Raw genomic sequence first — 24,841 nt, forward strand, 5'->3', positions numbered from 1 at the left:
TCAAGTCTATGGCCACCCACAGAAATCTTAGACGGTGAGACGGACGTTAAACCAGGAAAACACACGTGTCATCACTTCAAAAGTACAATGATTGAAAGTAAAAATATTTGTCCCAGGGCCTTAGTACAATGATTGAAAGTAAAAATATTTGTCCCAGGCCTTCCGCAGGGTTCCAGACGGGGTCATACTCAAAATTTTCAAGTGGTGAGGTGAGTCAAGGACCATATCGTTTGAAAGCTGTTGTTAAGTGAAAGCAGATGGAACAAGTCTGCAAGCTCTACGATAACACCATGGAAACATCTTGCGTTTTAGTTCTTTCTGTAGTCGAATTTTCGTTTGTTTTCACTTTAATTCGTGTACGCAGCGTAAAGAAAAAAAACATGCCCCTACCGTGAGATCCTCCTCTTCGGGGCCCATTAATGTGTAAGGACAGAAAGAAGAAAAGCACGAAAGAAAAAAGGAAAGAAAAAACGACAAGAACAGTAAACTGAAAAGAGACGGAGATTATATATCGAAGTGAAAGATGATTTATGCACTAATCGAAAGCACTAATTATACTCATTAAGAAAAGGTGATATTATTGATCCGAATGCATGTACGGTGCGAGTAATATGACCAAAGAGCAGATTCTCACCATAGGGGCATTTCCTTTCTTTCCGTTTAAAATAAGAATTAAAATGCGGACAAACGAAAACCTGACTACAGAAAGAAGATGTTTCTACAGACTAAAACGCAAGATGTGTGCACAGTATTGTCGTAGAGCGTCCAGACTTGTTCCATTTGCTTTCATTTAACAACAGCTTTCAAACAATATGCTACTTGACCCCTTGCCGTTTGAAAATTTTCAGAAGGGACCCCATCTGAAACCCTTCGGAGGACCCTGGGACAAATATTTTTGCTTTCAATCATTATACTTTTGAAATGATGACACACGTGTTCTCCTATTTTGGCATCTGTCTCACCGTTTGCAATTTCTAGGGGTGCACTGTTAAAAATGGTTTCTTGAATTCGAGAAAAAAATCCTCGTATTTGAGAACATCCGTTTCTTATCTGTGCACCGAGTAATACATTCTTAAAAGTGAGATTTCGATTTTCTCAAATCATTTTGAGAAATAATGACTCAAACGCGAGGAATTATGGCTCATTTCTGAGGGTGCAAATGCTTTCTCAAATTTGAGAAAAAATGTATTCTTTCTTAAAATTGAGAAATAAACATCTGAGTAAATGAGGCATAAAACCCCCATTTTGAGAAACACATTTCTCAAAAAAATTGAGAAATATATTTCTCCAAAGCGAGAAACGGTGCACTGAAACAGGGTTCTCAAATACGATAAGGAGAAGAGGAAAGGGTATAAACAAAATATAAACATGCAACAAAAATATCAAACAATTAGTACATACAGAATTCATATTAAATAAATTTCTACAGTTAATTATTTAAAATATAATATATTTAAACCTTCATTTCAAGAAAAATACATTCTTTAATAACGAAATATTTGTTTTATAACAAACCGAAAAATTAAGCAGATAAATTCACAAAATCTACAAAGCAACGATCGTCCACATTTCACTACAACACTATTATCCATCAATATAGTGTCTCACTTTGCCTTGGAGCACAATCTTGGGACGTTAAATTTAAAAAGAAATGAAATCATTGAGTTTTACGCTCCATATTTGTGTTTATTAGGCTAAAGGAGACGACGATGATCAGAATAAATGAGACAGTGGAATCAAGAAAGTGGGAAGAATCCCGAGAAAACCCACACACACTGTGTTTATCCAACACACAGCACACTTGCCTCGAGCTGGGATCGAACTAAGAAATAATGCACCAGAAGTGAACGCTCTACCACTTAGCTATCACGGCTTCTACGTTAAATTAAGAACAAATGTGTATATTGCTATATGCAGTGTGCTATATGCTATATGCAGAATTGACGGAAATGCCAGGGATTTTCTCTGAGAAATATTTAACGCTCTTGGAGAAGAAACTTTTCATCCCTGGTAGGGATAACTTTTCAAATTCCCTCTATACAGATTGTGTACGTGTGTGACGACTGGATGCATATATGGGTGAAATTCATCCCTCCCCAGGGAAAAATATTCCGTGCAGATTGATTATACGGATCCACATATTTGTAAAATTTACAGAAGAAATTTGTAATAATATTTTAATGGACTAGTGTGTAAGTAATCGAAATCTGGTGTACTCTTATTTGTGAGATGCGCATTTGCGTGAAATATATTAATGAAGGTCGAACCTGGTGTGCACATTCGCCCATAAGCTAAGTAGTGATACATTAATTACCAACAATATGAAGTGCGACGAATGCAACAAACAAATGCCTTTAACAAAAAAGATATCTTTGTATTGTGAAATCAGTGATTTTCCATAATCCTTTTTTACGAGTATACCCATCACCGCTGACGCGCCTGATTCTTACAGACGCCCGCCCCCCGCCTCTGACTCGTTTAGATAGCATTCGTGCTTTTTAGTGGCTACCTAGCACAGGTTGATTGTTATCTGCACAAGACCTCTTAAAATGAATCTGCTCCGGGGAATGTAAGTGCACACCTCAATGTAACAAGTAAATTACTTTAACAAAAACATACCTTAGCATCGTAAAAACAGTGGTTTTCCAGAACCGTTTTACGCGTATACCCACTATCGCTAACACGCCTGCTTCTTACGGACGCCCGCTTGCGCACGCCTCCCAGCCCTGACTCGGTTAGGTAGCTTTGAAGCTTTTAGTCGCCACCTAGCACAGGTTGGTTGGTGTTTTTAGCACAAGACTTTAAAATGGATCTGTTCCGGAAAACGTGTGCACACTTCAAAGTAACAAGCAAATAACTTTCACAGAAATATATATCTTTGCATCGTAAAAACAGTAGGTTTCCATAATCCTCCTTTAAGCGTATAACCACCATCGTTGACGCGCCTGCTCCCTACGGACGGAGTACCCTTCTGCACCCCTGCTCTGACTCGGTTACATAGCACTCGTGCTTTTAAGTGGCCATCTAGCACAGGTTGTTTGGTGTTTTTGAACAAGACCTCTTAAAGTGAATCTGCACCTAGGAATGCAAGTGCACACCTGAAAAAGGATTGCTGAAAGTACAGAAAGTGAATTCAGAAAGAAGTCTATATTTCAGAATTGTTGTGTGCATTCATATAATCAGTCTGCACGAAATATGCAATTCGCACAGTGACTATATGCCACAAATAACCTGCAAACGTATGTCATTAAAAAGATTACTGGTGAGGAAAACAAGAGGAGCTAATCTATGCTAGGTGATCAGTACAAAGTGTCTTTGCATTACAATTCCATAATAATAAATCACACTTTTTTCAACTTATGTTTGTTCTTTGTTTCGATACATCAGCTATTTTGCATCTTATAACGAATGGAAAAGGGTGTAAAACATTGACATGCCTCCCCATTCTATTTATTATTACATAAAGAAAGGATATTTACAGTAATCAATCCATTTATTATTTACCTGAGCTCTTACTGTGAACTCGGTTTAATTACTACAATAGTGTTCCACCAATAAACTATATGAACTTACAATACAATATTAATTTTAATACAACTCAGGTAATAACTTCCACGATCTTGTTTGCTCGAATCTATACGTTTATTTTCATATGTTTACTTCCTCGACTCTCGTAATAGTATAGTGTATTCATACGCCATCTCAGCCGCATCACTGCGTACTCATATCTATTCTCACTCTGCTACAACTGAAATCTTTTATCTCGTTCCCTGTATAGTAATTAAGCCCTAGCAATATTACACTCTAGTAAGACATAGTAATATTATTTCAGTAAGATTGTTACCGTTATTTTTCAGTCATCTATTATATTGCAAATCACGCACTATTTCATTCTCATTTTTAAGAAATGAGAAAATCTCATAAATGGGAACCTGAAAATTAGCCTTGAGCTCACAAATGGAAACGCGTTTGAAAATAATGAGACATTTTGTCTCAAATATGAGAAAAAAATACTTATCTTGTTTTGAACATGCATTTTTCTCATTTCTGAGCAAGGAAATTTTTAACAGTGTGGTAACGGACTTTCTGGACATCCTGTATATTTATATAACTCACGCAGTAATTATATGCATTCGGAAAATTTTTATTACAGTTTCGTAATAGGTGTTATTAGCGCTTTCGATTGGTGTATAAACCATCTTCCACTATATATAATCTCCCTCTCTTCCCTTGTGAGGTACTTAAAGACCATCAAATCCATGGATTACCTTTGATAAAGTAGCGTTCCTTTTTGTTCAGTTGGTGTATTACAGCATCAAATATTTGTTAATGTCCGTTTTGGTATCATATAACTTTGTGATATACCGATTTTTTCTATTGGTAAACTGGTTTCAGAACGAAGATAACCTATATAAGAAAGTTTATGTTGTTCATTTGTGAAGAAACAACGACTTTTTCTCTATAGAACCTTCAATATTTAGATGGGTTTCAACGTCTTTAGTAGTATCTACTATTCATCACCACACCACAAACATATTTTTCTGGAAATTTAGAGGGTCGTGGAGAAATCTAGGGAGGCCTTTCCTCCTCCTGTATGTGTCTGAATTCAAAACTGTGGAGATAGAGCAGAAAGCCAGAATCTATGCATACATCGCGAAGTGTTGCAATCGTAAGATAAAAAAGAAATGTGTTGTGAATAGTTGAAAATTCAGATATGATTCTCAGTTGACACAGAAAACCAGGCTGTTCAACTTCAAGGCATGTAGTCAGAATTCTGTACCTTAAATTTAATGCAATTGCCTATACTGTAAGTGATATTGGTATTTTCCCTTCTCCACTCCCCCCTCTGTAGTAACAGCTCTGACATTAATTATAAATTTGTCATCTGAACTGCGAAAACCGAAAGTCCACCATTTATTTTAATTTTTATTATTTTGTAACACAAGATTCCTTTCTCCATTGTACAGGTTTTGCTTTAGTAGATTTAAATTAGATTTAAACTACTCCCTGAGCAAAACGATACGTATATTGTAAAACTTATTAATGTGTTATTAACCGAAATTTTTGAAGACGTGTTTTTCGTGATTTTCTAGTTCCTTCTGTAGGGAATATTCCGCTTTCAAGACCCCCCAATAGCGAATGCAAGGCAAATTACCTTATTTCCGATATCCAAACTGCGTTTCTCTTTCTTTTGCTGATGTCAAAGTATTGCACTCTACGATATGCGCTCATAGAACTACAAATTAACTAGTTATTTATCAGCAATGATCATGTTAATTTGTGGTGTAATTTAAAAATAAATAAAGTGGCAGTTGGCAAAGGAATGTAGAATATGAATATATCTATCAGACTCTTTGTCTTGCTACACACATGTAAATCACGCTACTGCACAGAAAAGTGTCCGATAGTCAGCAGTTAAGTATCGGGTTATTTCCTCAAGTACTTGAGCTGGCCTAATCAAGATGTATGGATTCGGAATTTGAACCCTAGATCTCAGGATTGCAAAGAGCAGCGCAAACTATTTACCTCACACTCTTTTAATCTTGTCATTTCTTCTTCTTAATTAAGAATAAAGGAAATACTTGATAGAACTAATAGCAAGGCTACGTGTCAACCAGTCGTTCTTTCAGAAAAAAAAAATGTTCCGGGGGCACACTTAGTATTCCGGGGGGAAGGGGCACTGCTGGCACTATTCTATTTATTATTATATTAAGATATTTTAGTCTCCTCCGGGCAGGCACCCTCAGTGCTCCGGGTGCAGTTTCCCCCAAAAAACATGTCTGGAAGAAACACTGGTGTCAACTACGTAGGTTAATAATAGAAAGTTTGACCAATGAAGTAAACTTTGAACTAAAATGAAACATTTCTTTCAAAAGTATAATAATAACATATAACTAACTTATACGACATATATTTAAGGAACGTGGTTCTAACGGCGTCAACAGAAACTCGACAATTGATTAATGTAACTTTTTGTTGCTCATGTAACTTACTCGATCTTGTAATTCTTTACTCAGCACTTTCAGGTTTTAAGGATTTATGAATCAGTGTAGTGATTCTACCTTGAGATTTGTTTTTACAGAACAGTTTGGTGAATTGGTTGTAAACCAGACACTTCATACTGTGTAGCCCAGAGGTAAAAGTGGATCTGAAAAGGTGGGGAGACGGTAGGTAGCGGCATGACGTCACGCTCCCCGCGTTCCCCCTACCTTTTATCCCTGATGTAGCCATAGCTTAACGTTCTTTCTCAGCTAGATTAATATCAAACATGCAATATTGTTTACAGTTTTGTTCAATAAACTACAATTTTATTTGACACCCGACAACCCTACTTCTCAGTGGCAACTCAAATAGCCAGCAGAGGTAGAACCACTCCTCTCCTTTATTGTATTAATTAAGAATTTCAGCAGCTATCCTTCTTCTGTTGGTTATAATCATCAAATTAAGAAGAAAACACTGTAGGAAACGGCACTTATTTCTGACAGTTGAGGAAATAGAGAGTTATGGAAATAACTCTATTTCTAGTCAGCTAAGTAGGGATTAGAATCTGAATAATAAGTAATTTTGTATGCTCTTTGACCCGATATTCATTTTTAAATTCCAGATTTCTGTTGCGTTTTAATACCATAATTATACTTAATATAGCAGTGCTGTATGTATCCAGATCCAGAAACCGGGTACCCGAACCCAGAACTTAGAATCAGGTATCTGGTTCGAGTAACTAGAATCGAGTACCCAGTTCTAGAACTTAGAATCAGTACCTAATTCCAGAACCGAGAATCGGGTACCCGGATCAATTATTACCCGGGACTCGGGTATTTCAGGAACTGGTTCTTTCCATTTATAATCTACACCCCTAAGCCGACATTATTATTTGAAGTAATCTAATACTTGCTTAATCAGAATTGTTCAAAATAACATAAAAATGATCCATTATGCCTTCATTAGGGTATTCTAAATTGAGCTTCATAAAGGAAGGAAGGGGGGTTGCGGTCAGTTAAGTTATTTTAAGTTGCTTATGATTTTAGTAGTTAGGGATGGGCATGAACAAGTTCGAGCGAGTTTTTTTTTAACTCGACCCGACTCGAAACAGACATCTTTGAGCTCTATTCGAGAACTCGACTCGAAAAATTTCCTCCAAATCGACTCGAATTCGGGTCGAGTCAAACCGAGCCAATTCGAGCTAAATCCTGTGTGTAGTTCAAAGTACTCTCTTCAAGTATCCTTCATAGATAAAATAATTATCAATGAGACTACTACTACATATTATTATTATTATTATTATTATTATTATTATTATTATTATTATTATTAACACCGAAATCATGAAAGATAGCCGGTTTGTATCTGAATACTAAAAGATAGTTGACTGTCTATCTCGGTCGTCGAAAAGTCTCCTGAAGACGAGGACATCGGTCATGAGGGTCTGTGTTTGAGTTCCGGAGGAGCAAGTATTCGGGCTCGAGCCAAAAACTGTTACAAGTTATAGGGCGCCCACCAAACATGTTCAAAACTGCTCGGCCGGGGTTTAGGGTTGTCAACGCCTTGGCTCACAGCTCATTCACTATCGATCCGAACCAAAAAGTGAGCCAACAGCTCACGCAACCGAGTCAGTTCGAGCCATCTGCTCAGTTAAGCTGAGTCGAACCGAGTCATGGACACGTTTCAACGGAGCTGGCTCGATGGCTCGTCCCAATCAAGCCGGCTCAATTGAACCGAGCCTATGGCTCTCCATCGCAACCAAGCTGGCTCGAGCTGTTCGCTTAGTTGAACCGGGCCGAGCTGGTTGACATCACTATCCAGGTTGGGCTTCTGCTTGGGCTCAAAAAGTAGACCCTGCAGGTCTCAGCCTTGACGGTAAGAACTACAGTATATACTTTTATTGGTGCTCACGATATTTCAGACTGTCTCGTTATAAAAATATATTGTCGACTTGTTTTCGAGACGAGATGAAATACACTAAAAGTACCTCACGAGATGCACTTAAAGTACGATACGAGATACACCCCTGTCGTGAGCAACACTAAAGTATTCCACATTCCTGCTTACATTTCTCACGGCTTTCGCCTTCCAGTCTAAATAGACCATGATTTCAAAACGAGTTAAAACGAGCTGAACGAGCGAGCCATTTATCAAACTCGACTCGACTCGAAACTCGACCTCGAAACAGTGACTCGGTTCGAAACTCGACTCGAGGAAGTTAACTTTGACTCGACTCGAATTCAACTCGAGTTTCGATTCGAGTCGAGTTTTAGCTCGATTAGTGCCCATTCCTATTAGTAGTTGACTAAATACAATTTCTAAGTATCATATATTATGCAATATTGTTGAGTAGTTGAGTTATACAAAATAAGTTGGTGACTACTACTATGCAACAAAAATGACTTACTGAACTAATACTATTTTGCATAACATATAGTATGAAGTACGCAGTTATTTGACGTAAGTACTGAATGATTATTGAGTACATATATATATATATATATATATATATATATATATATATATATATATATATATATATAACACTGCCGGTCAAAAGTTTCCGGACAGATGAAAAAACAGGTAAATACTAAGTTAGGCTTGTAATACAATGCAATTTTGGGCAGGATACTTGGTGGTTTAGAAACACAATGATAGTTATAACATCAGAATAATATAATAACGTTATCCAACAACGAGAATTAGCAAATTCTTTAAATGTTCTTCTCGTCAAAGAAACCGCCCTTCGCCGTTATCAGTCGTTTTACCAATCAGGGCATGCTGATTCCAAGTTTTTGAAGATTTTCATCCGAATTATTATTCCAGGCGTTCTGCAGAATATGAAAAACATTAGCAGCAGATGTTGGGATGTTGGACAGTCTTTTCGTACACTTCTGCCAAGCTCTTCCCAGAGAAGTTTGATGGGGTTAAGATCTCGAAACTGGGGAGACCATTCCATGATACAAATATCTCCTTTGGCTTGTTTCTTCTTAAAATAATTAGAACAAAGTTTTGACGTGTCCTTCAGTTCAGTATTGTGCAGAAAAGTGATTCTGCGACCAATTAAATCAAATCCTGAGGGAATAGTGTGGCTGCTTAAAATGGAATGATAACCACTTTTGTCCAGATTTCCTTGTATTCTATGAATACAACCAACTCTAGAATCTCGAAAGTATCACAGAACCTCCTCTAGGTTTAATAATCGGGGTTACATAGTTAGGACACATCTTTTCTGTAACAAATCTTCGAACATAAACTCGGTGTCGTTGTCCAAAAACTCGAAATTTTGACTCAGTCCATAATACACCTTTCTACTGCTTTGTTGTCCAATTATTGTTCTTCAGGGTCGATTAGAGCCTCTGTTACTTGTTTCCAGTGAACTATTAACGGTTTCAGCACAGCAACTATTACCCAGAGTGCAGCTACTCTTAAATGTCGATTCACAATAATAACTGGAATGTTTGTAGGGTGACTATGATTAAATTCTGATTAGAGTTCCACTGTAATTAGTTTCAAATTTCTTTTGCTAAACAATACAATAATATGATCTTTCGTACGTGACATAATACGAGACCTTCCAGTTTGATTTTTGTTCACGTTCTTTCGTCTTCGCTGAAAACGCTTGATGGAATCACCAAAAGTAGATGAAGTCTATTTCAGTTTGAAGGATATTTGACGAATAGAAAAGCCACATTATGACGCACAATGATTCCAACGTGTGCCTCTTCACTTTAGATCTTACCTCTGTCAATGATTTCTAACAATAACGGCAACAAACCCTCAGAAGATGCAAAAAAATCCACACAAACATTGTTCAAAACGTCACTGTACTCTATCTTGTAATATTGTTCACTAATGTTGTAAACTTCTGACATTATTTGTGACTGATAAGGCCTGTATACTAAGGAATTATATTCCAGGGGTAACTATAAAAAGGAATTAACTGTTAACGTTTAACCGTACTTCGATCAGGCAAAGTTATTTCATGATCCTGTTCACGCTATTTTTAATTAAAATAATCACCGACTTTACAATAATTCAATATCTTTCTTTTTTACTACATGTAAACATGTTACAATAACGAAAAACGTCTATTATTCTCCTGAGACATTATAGAGACTTAAACAAACAAAATATTTCGAATTGGTGGCTTTCCCTATCGAATATAAATTAATTTGCTCATAGAAATGTAAGTTGAAGCGCCAATCCGGAAACTTTTGACCGGCAGTATGTACTTATTATTGAATTATTCAACAATAAGAATTGACAAGTTATACTAAAATCGTTTCTTGGATACTATTAATAGTTCTTTTAAATGAGGAAAAATTGATTGTTTACAACCCTAGTTATCACGATTAAATCGATTTAAAGAAAGAAATCCTGTCATTATTAGTACTGAATTGTGTCCATAATATAACATATGTGCTTCATTGGGAGTTTAATCACATTGTTTTGTAAGTACGCAAGCGCTCATCAATAATGATAACAGAACTTAGTTTATGACTAAACAGATCGAGGGGTGGACCAAGATGGTAGCCGGACAGATAAGTACGTGAGTGCAACATTCTCCTTTTTATTTTTTCACTTATTGAACAATAATTTTTACTTTTAAACATTTTTTGTTTGTTTGAGCTATCTGTAAGCTATTTAGAATAATTTATACATTTCTGGCGCCACTACCCCTCTTCTTTATTACAACTTTTAATGTTCGCAATTTTACTTAGAACCGACCATTCGGCTTCATGGTTGGGCCATTTTCGTTACAGCTCATACTGTAACTTTTAAATTAATTTGAATACTGGAACAATTCCAATGATAAAGTTGACATGGCTTTATTGCTGCGACTATAATACCTAATACCCGCATAGAGTTATCCTAACTATATATAAAACTACATGAGCTGACATAAATTATTGAGCACTTCCTGTAGGGCTACAATGATGAAATTTGGCATGATTGTAGCTTTCCGGAACTAACCCACAGGAAAATTGCCAAAAGTGAATATTTAATTTAATTTTTAGGGGATCTAAAGAGGGAACGAAGAATTTCTCCCTGGATCTATAATCTCATGTTTTAGGTAGGTTTACTTAGAATTGAAATAAAAATTTGGTCGGTACGCTTGTACGTTTTCGCTAGCACTACCTAAGTAAATCAATAAAATAAAAATTTTAAATTTAGAGTGGTTTTATAGGGAACTGAAAAATCTTTCCCATGTTATTTATATGGAACACCTTTTACACCCCCAAATTATTGAGCACTTCCTATAGAGCTACAATGATTAAATTTGGCATGATCGTAGCTTTTCGGGACAACCCCACAGGAACATTGCCAAAAGTGAATATTTTTAACTTTTAGAGGGTCTAAAGAGGGGATGAAGAAAATCCCCATGTTATTTAAATGGATCTTTTTTTTTTGACCTATTATCCCATGTTTTAGGTACTTAGAATTGGAATAAAATCTTGAAATTCGGTATGCTTGTACGTTTTCGTTAGCGTTACCTAAGTGAATCAACAGAAATAAAAATTTCCAACCGTAGAGTGGTTTTATGGGGAACTAAAAAATCTTTCCCATGTTATTTATATGGGACGTCTTCTACACCCCAAAATGTTTAGCACTTCCGGCAGGATTAGAATGATGAAATTTGGAATGATTGTAGCCTTCCAGAACTAACCGACAGAAAATTGCCAAAAGTGAATATTTTTAATTTTTTAGGGGTCTAAAGAGGATGAAGAAATTCCCATGTTATTTAAATGGGCGGTTTCTTCGGATACAAAATCTTATGTTTTAGGTAGTTGAAATAGGAAAAGAAACGATAGAATTGTGAGTTCAAGAGGTTCGATGCCGTAGGCCGAGCAAAGAGAGGGTGGGCAGATTCAGGAAATATGAAGAGCAAGATCACGAAATTCACTGTTGATGCAAAGGCTGATAGATAAGAAATGCGAAGCCGTAGACCGAGCAGAATCGGGGGTCTGGGGGCGAAGCCCCCATCTAGCCAAAGGCTACTCTATATTATAAAATTGAAAGTGACTAAATTTGCGACTTAATAACTCTTGAACCACCCGATCGATTTCAATCAAATTTTCAACATAGATAAGGTTCGAACATGGGATGGTTTCCGTCATATCATTTTGAAAGTAGAGCTTAGGGTTAGGGGAGGAAAGGGGGAGATATAAAAATAAATAAAAGTTAATAACTCTTGAACCACCTGACTGATTTCGATCAAAATTTCAACATAGGTGAGGTTCAAACCTGAAATGGTTTCTGTGATATCACTTTGATAGTAGAACTTAAAGGAAGGGAAGGGGGAGATATATAAAAATAAATTAAACTTAATAACTCTTGAACCACCCGACCGATCTCGATCAAATTTTTAACATAGATGAGGTTTGAGCCTGGAATGGCTATTATTTTACTTTGACGATGCAACTTAGGGGAGGAGTAGGAGAAACATTTATAAATGATCGAAAATGATTGATGTTAGTGTCGAATCTATAGTTTTCGGGATCGCTGAGATGAACAATGACACGTCCGATGCTGTTTGAATCCAAATTCAGTCCCACAGCTTGGGGGAGGAGGTGGGGAAGATACATAAAAATGATCTAAAATGACCAATATTAGCGTCGAAGCCATAGTTATCGAAATCACTGAGTTGAACAGTGACACTTCCGATCCCGTTTACGTCCAAATTCAGCCCCACAACTTCAGGGAGGGGGAATGGAGATATATAAAAGTGATCGAAATTACCAACATCACAGTTTGCAGTGATCACGAAACCACAGTTTCCAGTGGCGCTGAGATGAACAATGACACTTTCGATGCCCTGCCCTGCAACAGGGAGAGGGAGGGAGGAGAAACAAAAATAATCGAAAATGACCGATATTAGTGCCAAATCCATAGCTTACGGGATCGCTATGATAAACAGTGACACTTCCGATGCCGTTTCAATCTAAATTCAGCCACGCAACATGGGAGGGAAAGAGAGAGAAACATAAAAATCATCGAAAATAACCGATATCAGAGAGCGCCTTAGTAATAGTAAAAAGTCACTGACTAACGGAACATATTACTATTTTCTCTTAATTTAACCCAGCGAAGCGGGTAGTTGATGCTAGTATAGAATAGAATAGAACAGAGTCGAGACGGGAGGGACGCGTGATTCAAATCGAAAATAATGCATGGCCTGAATAGAATGTTGGATACTTCGAGATTGAGATTGGAGAATAATGCAAGGCAAAATATGAGGAAAGTGAGTAATAATTGTAAACAGTAAAAGATTGACAGGCGATAGAGATAATTTGTTCTTGCGGCGCTGATCCTGGGTATTAAGCATAGTGTTAGTTAACGCAATGAACATTGAATTTGATGGAGAAAATATATGCTATAGATAATATATACAAATTTTAGGATGTTTAACTATGTATAGTTACATACACTTAAAACATTCTAAAATTTGAGTAGATAAAATCTATGAAATGTTATAATCTCACATCAGTTCGAATATTTTTTTGTTTTACTTATTTTAGAAGGAAATTTATAGTAGTGTATACTCATATATAATATTGTTGCTACCTACTATGATGATAATACAAGGAATACACAGTACTTTTAATCACTTAAATTCACTATATTTCAAAATAATTATTTAATTGCTTCAGAGCAATTCAGTACACTTCGAGATTATATGGTGTCTTCTAGAATTATATACTGACAATTATTTATTAACAAATCCCTGGTAATGAAAAGTGTTACCATAGTAACCGGATTACGACGAATAAACAAACATTTACTTCTAGCGACAACAAAATAAAACATTTACAAATCAAGATTATTCATGACATTTTTATAACATTTCTTTTTCTTCTTCTAATTTGTAGCTATTGCTAAATAATATAGCATTTCTGCCCAATATATTAAATGAGTTAAAAGATTTAAATATTGTTATCATTGGATAAATGCCTCCCGAACTATGGGAATTTTTAAATTGTTTACAATTTAAGAAAGAATCCTGGGACCATAATATAATTTACATAACATATATATGATTACCATATTTTTTTGAATTACCCTCATATATAATAAAATTACAATTCTTTAATACAATACATTTTTATACTTTGTTTCAATATCATATGACTATTTTAATTTCGTAATAATTCATTACATTTCATTTTAATCAATCGTCGAAGAGAAGGCAAGTTCAAAGTTTTTATTGAATCAGTTATTTAACTAGATCTCTAAATGAATTCTTATGAATGAATGGGACCATAATATAATTTACATAACATATATATGATTACCATATTTTTTTGAATTACCCTCATATATAATAAAATTACAATTCTTTAATACAATACATTTTTATACTTTGTTTCAATATCATATGACTATTTTAATTTCGTAATAATTCATTACATTTCATTTTAATCAATCGTCGAAGAGAAGGCAAGTTCAAAGTTTTTATTGAATCAGTTATTTAACTAGATCTCTAAATGAATTCTTTTCTTAATAATGTATAATAGTTATATCCACATCGATATATATGAAAAGTTGTTAGAGCTAATATATGTTGAAATATTATATAACAGTGTTCTTCCGTTAGGACACAGCTATCACCTTCCGTTAGGCAATTCGTATATCATCTGACAAAATAAGAATCACAATAAATCAGAACAATAATTAAAGGAAAATAAACAAAGATTATTATACTATGGATTAATCAGAAAAATCAACGTTATTTATATTTACTTTGGATAACACCCTTTGAGGAAACAAAGTTTTAATAATTTGTAACTATTCGTTGTTTATAAGTCAATTTGAGTTAGCTGCTAATCAACAGGGGTTAAAGTAGCGTCACTAGTTTCTACATTTGTAAGTTGACGACATTAAGTTTCAGTTGCTGATGTAATATTAATATGTTCCCCGCCAGCAAACGTTAGGATAAACAGGCACGTAGTCAGGGGGGTCCGGGGGTACAGACCCCTCTTCGAGACCAGAAATTAAACAATTAAGGAAGGATGACATAAAGAAATGAGAAAAAAAAGAATCAACGTTAAAAATAAAAAAGCAAGCATTTGGTTACTCTTTCTTATGAGGAGATTTGTATTACTTGTAATACATGAGCGGGATATCCTGTAAAAGTCAGGGAATTTGAAATTTCTAGAGAAGTTACGGAAATTTCAGAATTTCTGCTACTAGTCAGGGAAATTTCAAGCTTTCTAAAGCACAGTGCCATTCTGTAACAACGTAGACATTTTTTTATCATAATTTTTCGTCATTGCTTCTCTGCAGTATCAAACATGTTATTTCATAAACAGTTTTCTACTGCTCCTTTAACCTGTCATTTGGAGCAGACAATAGTTGACGAAATAATGAAAACAAAGTTATGTGCAAAAAATAGTACTGTTAACATTCGATTCAGCAGAGAAGGGAACGCAAATATTGTAAAATATTTTGCAAGACATTATTGAATATGTACTTTTTATAATAGTGAATATACGCTTTTTATAATAGTTGAGGTCATAATGAAAGGAAAATTGTTATATTTGAATGAACAGAGGACGGAACGTAAATATTGTAAACAATATTACCATTCGAATTAGATTCGGTAAATCTAGAATACCCTTTTTCATTACTACTATTTTGTCCTACACTAGTTACCTATAGGTCCTGAACTGTTAACATAACTGCCTGGAATACTGGTATATTTTTCTGTGAAAGGGCATGAACAAATATTCTCAGTAAATCTCCGCTGTGGAGAATGTGTGACTCCTACAATGAATTAAGTCATAAAACTGATGTATTAGATATATTCAGTATGTCAGAATATGTATTTAGGAACAGGATTATTACTAAGTACCTGACACTCGAAGTGAATTGATTAATTGTAAGTGTAAAAGTGTATATGTATGTATTATACGACACTATAATTAGTCATTAAGCCTGTTGTGTTGTTTTCTAAATAAATAAATAAATAAATAAAAAATAAATAAATTTCCATTATACTGTACAGCCACCTGATTTTCAAAACTCTGTACGATTAACAACAAATTAAAATTCATACACTGCGAAGAAATTAACATCTGTTGCAATTTGTGCGGTAGCAATATCCTAATTGACGCAATAATTCTCGAATCTGGTTGATAAGGATATAGTAATTTTAAATCATCTGTGTAATTGTTAATCACAAAGTTCATGATACTCTTGTCCACTCGTGGGTCGTTTTTCTTATTTCTAATTTGTGTGTCTCTGTTAGACAATATAAGGTCATTTTCAAAATTAGCGATCAACATATTCATAAAATCTTCGTAATTACGTAAGCCATTTTTGCCATAATAGCTTTGTACCAAACTGAGTAGGGTGGCAACAAAACATAAGGCAAGATCTTAAGTAAATTAGATTTATCAATGCCTATCAAACCACATTCTTCTTCAAATTTTTTCTATGACAGCACTAGCCATATCATCTACAGGATCGCTAAATTTTGTTAAGGATTTAATATCACTGAACTTTACCAGTATATTTAAAGCGCAGATGCAAATAACAACTCTCCCACTTGCCCGGCGCGAGTGGTTCATCGATGCGGGCGAGTGTTTAATGTCATACAGAAGGTAACAAAATGATTTCTATTGTGGGGTGTGGGCTAGTAGCTTTTTTCTTGGGCGAGTAAAACTTTGTTGCTTATTTGCATCCCTGATTTAAAGATTTAGCATGACTAGATTTTATTAAACTTAATTTTCTAAATTTTACGTTAATAGAATTACGCATCGGTCTTTCCTTCTCCTGACTCTGTATCCGAAGTAATACCTTCCCTTGCTGCATTCTCTGATGGATTTACATCTTCATATATGTGCCTGGAAACTGATGAAGGTGATTCAGGAATAATACTGGACGTTGTGACTCCATGACAATTTCTTTGGCTGAAAGGTTCATGTTGTTCTCATTGCTGGTAATTAACTTGTTCTTGAGATCCAAAACTTCCTTTGTAACTCTGAAATTTGGGTGGAATTTGCATCTATTCTTGCTTCCATTCCATTAAATCCGTTTTTCAGACTCAATGAAAATTGCTCGAGCTGAGCATTATGAGATTGCTAGAATTATTCCAACTTGACATTTTGTTGTTCCAAATTCTCGAATAGTTGGAACTTGACATTTTGTTGTTTCAACTCAGAGTTTATTTGACTCTGCGACACCATCTGGGATTGCTCTAAACGTTCCAATTTATTTCACACTTGATCCATTTTACAATCAAGTAGTTATTTCACCTGCTACATGAAGGTCTGCAGATTCAAGTTAGAAATGTCACAAGAATGTTCATGTGATCCGATTTCTTGCCCATGCTCCATCCTTTTCACCCTGTAAATTTTAGCTGATTTCTCAATAGTATGTACTTCGTGTTGGATAATTCTTACTATTCTTCAGAGCTATCACAAGTATTCCCTGGGCGGAAGTAATCTCACCCCAGTTCGAATATTTTTACTTATTTTAAAAGGAGATTTATCTTAGTATATACTCATATATAATATTGCTGCTACCTACTATGATGATATTACAAGGAATACACATCATTTTTAATCACTTAAATTCCCCATATTTCAAAATAATTATTTAATTGCTTCACAGCAGCTCAGTACACTTCGAGATTATATGGCGTGTTTTGGAATTACATATTGACAATTATTCATAAACAAATCCCTGGTAACGAAAACTATTACCATAGCAACCGGATTACGACGAATGAACAAACATTTACCTCTAGCAACAGCAAAATAAAACATTTACAAATCAAGATTATTCATGACATTTTAACGATCCGCTCGAGAGAGTAATACTCCCGGAAGTACGTTTTTTCGCTCTACCCTAGCCAGCTGTTTTACGCGCTACCCTAGGCAGCTGTTTTAAGTTGGTCACGAAATGTATATAATGGGGGTCAAGGTGGAACAAAACGAGCCCTGCGGGGCTTCTAACACGTTCCTCCTCCTCTTACTACTCCTCCTACTCCTATTCCTACTCCTCCTCGTCCTTCTACTCTCCCACTACTACTTATCTGCACAAAAGTAAGTAAATCACGTTTTTAGTATTATTTTCATGTTATTTTAACGAAAAAAGTGTTATGAAAATTAAAAAATAAAAACCTTTCCTTAGGGCGGGTTTGAACCCACGCCAGAAACGATTTCCATGAATAGGCCGTAGCGCCAGCACACTCGGCTACGACGGCCGACAGGAGTAAGCGTTTGATTTCTGCTATATGTATGTTAGTGGCAAGACATGGATAACTCCAACCAATCAGAACCGTGTACTTAGTTCCTACTTCCGGGAGTATTACTCTTCCGAGCTAGTCTCCATTTTTATAACATTTCTTCTTCTTCTTCTTCAGAACTATTGGCTCATAAAATAGAATTTTTGCCCAACATATTAAATAATATAAAAGACGTAAATACATGTTATCCTTGTAATGTGTTCTCTTCGTCATATACAATATTCATTATTTTAACTATTGCTATGATTTGGTGTATACATACTATTGCCTGCTACAAACATTCCAAGGTTTTGTATACTCTGAATATGTTTTGATCAGGTGCCTTAGAGTTTGACAGGATCGATAATATTGTATTTTGTGGACAGAAGTGTATTATAGCCATTATTAGCTGAAGATATAATTAGTAAATTTATGGACAACATATCTCTGCAGTCACATCATGAACAACATCCTGATAAAATTTGAATGCATCACTCCACTCACACTGACAATATCCAGACATGCGATAATCCTCCTATAGATTAGAGTTTCAACACAAATAACTGAATAGTGCGGCAATATCCTAGTGTCATCTGTGTCATATCGTGTAAAGAAGTAGATCATACATAAAATAACTTTTCTCTCAGTTTTTCTGTTCGCCTGGAAGTTATATTATGTACAAAGATGAAAAATATGAAATGATCATCACAATTTCTTAAGGATGTAAATGAAACGTATTATCACGTATTAAGTGTAAGTGTCTTCATGTCTGAGACTTCTAATATCAAAGGAAAACAATTCGTTAATGTTTATAATCACAATATCGCTATAATGTTATCACTGGTTTCACTAGTCGAATAATTATAGAAAATACTCCCTTAAACTTTATTATTATTTTCAAAAAACTTTAGGACACGAGTATTCTTAATTTGTAATAAGGAGTTTATACACCGAGTGCCATCCTCTTAATTTGACGGTCTCGTAAGATATTACATTTTTCACTTAAACTCCCTGCTTCGCTCTTAGGATACGCGTTTCAATGAAAAGTGACATGATAAAAACCCAGTTCGAGATATATGATAACTATATTTTAAAAAGACATATTTCGGACGGCTTAGTCGTTTTTTTTCGTGAATCCATCCCATAGCTCAGTTTAATCTTTAATATAAAGTTAAACTACAAACTAAACATGTAACTTAAAAAAAAAGAAATTACATGTTTAAAAAGCAAATAGCAAATATTACTTTTTAAAGTTTGAAATACCCCATCCCTCGTTTTGACAGATCAAAAAAGGGGAAAATAGCGACTTGATTTGATTTTTATTAGTTTAACGTCTCTAGTAGCACGGATATATAAGACGTGTACCTACAGCTTAACATGGGTTTCGAACCCACATGAGCTCCAGCCGAAAATCGAACCCGAATCTCCCTCGCCAAAGGCGCATACGCTAACCGCTTAGCCACGAGGGAGCTCAGAGGGGGAGGACAATAGCGGCCCGATGTTGCCACTTATCCGTAATTTTGGACACTAAGTCTGTAAGAGCTAACATCCAAAATTGCAGCACAAGAGCAAGAATAATATTACAGTACACTGTACTTTTAATCAAACGCACTATCCAATCTGAAAGTATGTTAGTTTACAATCAGGACTTTTAAACTGAATCGTCGGCTCCAGATTTTGTCTGTTGCTTGCGAAATCCGTTCCAATTAGAAAAAATACAAATAGTATATGCGTAAAGACTGTATATGTCACAGCTAAAAAAAAAAAAGACAAGTATCTACACAACACATAAATAAATTATTTCTTCCAGTAAAATAATAATAATAAAAAAAACTATCAATTATTAGCATTGATAGCAAACGACATCGCCACAAACGGGGTTTTTGTTTCCACTTTCTCGAGAAGTATGCATAAAAATTTACTTTCAAGCTTGTTATCTTATTCAGCACTATATGATCTAATGATTAATGTAAGTCTTATATTTGGACAATATTTTAGTTAATCAGAAAATAAAATGTAAGGGTTATTGAAACATTTAAGGTGCATCTCATTAACCATTCCATGTTGTTTTGTTAGTGTGATAATGAAGGGCTTAATGGGGGTATCTATTTCACCTCAATAATGCAGGATGGCTCCCCTATAACTTCAAGTTTTAGATTCAGAAATTTCTTCCTTCTTCTATTTTCTCGTGAACTAGGCATGAGCTTTTATACCCATACCATTATATTTTTAATAGCTCAATAAAATCTACTCAGAGTTCAAGACCCCATGGCGTCAGGGTTGGGAGAGCTTTTCGAGCTCCCGTTTTCTACATTTTTTCGTTTAATATAAGTGTTGTTTTTTTGTTTCTTTTACTTTGGCTTCTGTCTTTATAGTGCTTGGTCATCTCTCGCGTCGTTATTTTTATTATCTACAATGGTTTTACTTTATAACAATCTTCTTTAACACGGGGAATTTCGAGTTTATACCCGTGTCATTTTGGTTAGGACTTCTGTCGGACCATGTTTCTTAGTGCAAACAATTTTGAATGTTTAATTCAATTTAACAATCTTCTAACAGCAACAGTCGAGTTGGCTACCAAGGTTGCGACTTTTTTTTTTTTTTAATTACAACCACACTTATGGTTCCTGAAGTGTATTGAAGTGAAGATCTATAGATAGGTATGTCTCTCATCTTTAGGCAATACGTTTTCCGTTAAATAATAATAATAATAATAATAATAATAATAATAATAATAATAATAATAATAATAATAATAATAATAAGGAATTTTGCAATTTTCTAAATGGTAGATACTGATATTACGGTACGTTATTGCCAACATAAGCTGTCCACAAGATTAGTACCAATATTTATTGTTTCATCATTTCACTATCAAATTAGTCTCTTTGTTTTGATGTTGTTATTGTGATGGCTGTGCTAATGATTAATTACGTATTCTCTCCAGGGTGTTTAATAATGTTATTGTTTCCATATTATTTAAATCATAACGATATTAATTAGTAACTTCTAAATGAAACCTATTTGCTTCCAATTAATTCCAATTTGGAAATTATTTCGTTTATCTCGATATTACGATTACAAAAATTAATTTATACTAATTAAGAGAAGAACATTTAATCAACCATATTACTGTATAATTAGATATAATTATCGAACCGTTTTTAAAAACAAATTGTTATGCGTTTTTGTGTTATTTTGAAATATTTAATTTCAGTTTGATTAAACTTTTGTAATTATTTTACATTAATTTAATTGAAATTTAATATATATAACTAGGCCCACAGTAGCTGATTTCGTGAAGTATACTACTGTAAAGGGTGCAGTTATCATCTACCAATGGCGAAGTTGTTTGGAAATTCTTTCTTTTTCTTTCCTTATATTTAAGAGAGAGACAGACAGAGAGAGAAAATACAGGCCAGCAACTAGGGTTTGTGCCACTCGGGACAAACAATAAATTCGACGTTCTCCAGTAAATAAATAAATATATATACACTTCGGTTCCGTCGTATTTTTCCGACCTTCGAGGCTTTATTGTTAAAAAAAAAAAAAAAAAAAAAAACTAGTTATACATTTACGATTTAAATTATTGTCCATAACTGGCCACTATACTCTCCCATCTTTCGGGCAACATACGAATACACGTTCCTTCACTAATAGTGGTCTTGCCATAAGTATTTGAGAGCACTCGATGAGCCTCAGCCGCAGACTTCATATTGAAGCAGAAAATTAAAACCTCCTGCAAACGACGAGAATCTGGCTCGTAAACTAACATTTTCAATAGATAAAAACTTTACGATGTGAACACAAATCGACTATAATTTTCGCAATTATGTCAATGGTATTACATAATATATGCCTTTTTTTTTAAGCGTAGTTCAATTTCTAATTCACATTTCAAAATCTTTTAAATCCTAGTCCCGGCTTAGAAACACATCTGGTTATACAATGTTTCCGTCATTCATAGGCTTATCAATATGAAAAGTTGTGTTTCTTTTATTCTTCCACAATAATAAGTTCGTACTACTGTCATCGTTCCTGCGTGTAGTTATATATACTATTCCCAAAGGAAACAACAATTGATGAAAAAAGAGAGTATTTCAATTTCAGAGTGTGCGTAGTCTTCTGTAATCAAGAACATAAAATTAACGAAAATGAACTAAACCCTTTTATCTGCAACCGACTATGAACCGGAAATTATCGTCCACAGATTAATATTTATTCTTATGAGTCCCTATTTTTTAACTGCGAACTTATCATGATAATAAAATTCTAATGGGAATAATTTGAACCCTTGGCTTTTTTTTTTCTTTTTAATGTGAGAAGAGCATCCGAAGAATTTAATAACAGGAACGTGCACTTAATGATTTTTTTATTTTAAAAAAAAAAAAGGCTATTTCAAAAGAGAAGAAAAAAGATGAAATCAAATTATCCACGGAATTTGACAAATAGTCCATCACAGATGCCACCTGTGAACGCAAAACGTTCCTTAATGATCTGGTGGGTGTTCCTTTCTTTTTTTTTGTTCTATTGCTCTTTTTTTTTTTTAAAAAAAAAAAAGCAAAAATGAGAAATTCTTCATTTACTTCTGCTACAAAATGAGAGATGAATTCAATTTAGGTGGGCTTTAAGACAGAGAAGTAATTCACATTTGGATGAATAAGTAACACAAAACTTTCATTCATTAGTAAGATATTTTAAAATTACGGTATATCTACTACAAAGATTTAATGTAAAAAGTAAAAAAAAAAAAGTCACACTTTTCTGAAGCAATCTGCAAACACAGTAATTATAATAGTGTAATTATTTAAATAGACTTCTGTGGCGTTGACGGTGAGGCATCTAACTGTCAGACATTCAAATATATGTAAAAATTAATTCCCAGGGTATTGAGGTGTGGTCCATTTTTATTTAACACTGTATTATATAGTATTGTCTCAGTAATGCAGTACCTATAATATATCTAACAATCAACACTTTCAACCTTAGTATGTAACGTACATTTAAAAATACTTTAACACTTATTGAAAAGCGCGCGAGAAAAAAATAACTAATTCCTAAAATATTCCATTTTGTACAAAGTTTTGTGCAAACTCTGAATCGATTTAATAGTTTTACTCTTTTATTTGTACTCATTTAATTGATATCTATGAAATTTGCTCTATTAAGCAATTCTATCGTATAGCTTCCAATAAACAAACAAATAAGACGTTTTCTTTCGTAATGGTTTTATACTCCTTTTCATCATCATCATCATACTACTATTAATACTACTACTACTACTACTACTACTACTACTACTACTACTACTACTACTACTACTACTACTACTACTAATAATAATAATAATAATAATAATAACTCTATGGCCTATGGAACCCGGAGGTTCAATGCCGCATTCACAAAAGCTCTCCACTGACTTCTATCCTTAGCTAACTGCATCCAGTTTCTACTTTGTATTCCAATCTCTGCGAGATCCATCTTAATCTCTGCGAGACCCATCTGCGCCTAGGTCTTCCTAATGGTCGTTTTCCAATTGGTCTGCCAGTCAAGACTTTGAAAGCGTTTCTACTTTCTTCCATTCTAGCTACTTGACCCGCCCACCTAAGCCTCCTAGATTTGACGACCCTAACAATGTTGGGTAAACCGTATAAATTATGTAATTTCTCGTTATGAAGTTTCCGCCATTCCCCATTCCCGTTCCTCTTGGGTCCGAATATTTGTCTCAGGATCTTGTTCTCAAATACTTTCAATCTATGTTCTTCCGTCAGAGTAAGCGACCATGTTTCGCAACCATACAGAACAACAGGCATGATTATCGTTTTGTATATTTTAAGCTTCAAATTCCTCGACAGAATTCGCGACGACAGGAGATTTTGAACCGAATAGTAACACGATTTCCCTGGTTTTAGTCGACATTTAATTTCTTCGTGAATATGATTTTTGTCTGTTAATATTGATCCTAGATATTCGAAACTATCCACTTTATCAAAAGTATTATTTAATATTTTAACGCATCCATAATTTGCTGTATTACGGTCCCGACGCACTTCCATGTCACAATAATAATAATAATAATAATAATAATAATAATAATAATAATAATAATAATAATAATAATAAATATTTCTTACCTTGTGTCCTATTCGGAAGTCCTGGATAGGATTCATTCCCAAACGGTAGTATTTGCATTTTCCCAACCAAGTCAATGAGATAAAATCCACCATCTTTACATGCAAATTCTTTTGGATCTGGACATTCTTGGCAAGTAGGTGGTGGCGGACAGAGGTCATCAAGGTCCACTCTCTCAGGTGGTACTTGGCCATACGTAACAACACCTTTCCCAGTGCTGATTCCTTCCAAAGGCTTCACCAAATTAGGATCAATTTCTGAAAGAAAATGAAAAAAAAAATCATTAATTGTTAGTTCCTTGCAATGATCAAGCCAGCGATCCCTTGAAAGAAAACAAGCAGAAAAGGGTACATCCTTAGCAAGAGATTCAAGTATTATTTTTTGTCTACAGTAATAAAATAAAGAACATTTTCATCAAAATTTTATATCGACTTCACATACATATCTTCAACATATATATAAATATGTTTTACTTTGTTGATTATAATTGTT

The 24,841-nt window shown here is 34.6% G+C and overlaps 1 protein-coding gene across 1 annotated transcript in view; it reads right to left on the bottom strand.

The window, feature by feature from the left end:
- The window catches only part of LOC145677726 (uncharacterized), a 448,147-nt gene that overhangs the window by 56,904 nt on the left and 366,402 nt on the right, over positions 1–24,841 (bottom strand). The window contains exon 9 of the mRNA XM_081748121.1: positions 24,352–24,606. Within this exon, the coding sequence (XP_081604247.1) occupies positions 24,352–24,606 (255 nt within the window). The remainder of the gene's footprint in view (positions 1–24,351; positions 24,607–24,841) is intronic.

This window comes from Thermobia domestica, chromosome 2 (assembly GCF_964235325.1).
Source record: "Thermobia domestica chromosome 2, izTheDome1.hap1.1, whole genome shotgun sequence".
Taxonomy (NCBI): domain Eukaryota; kingdom Metazoa; phylum Arthropoda; class Insecta; order Zygentoma; family Lepismatidae; genus Thermobia; species Thermobia domestica.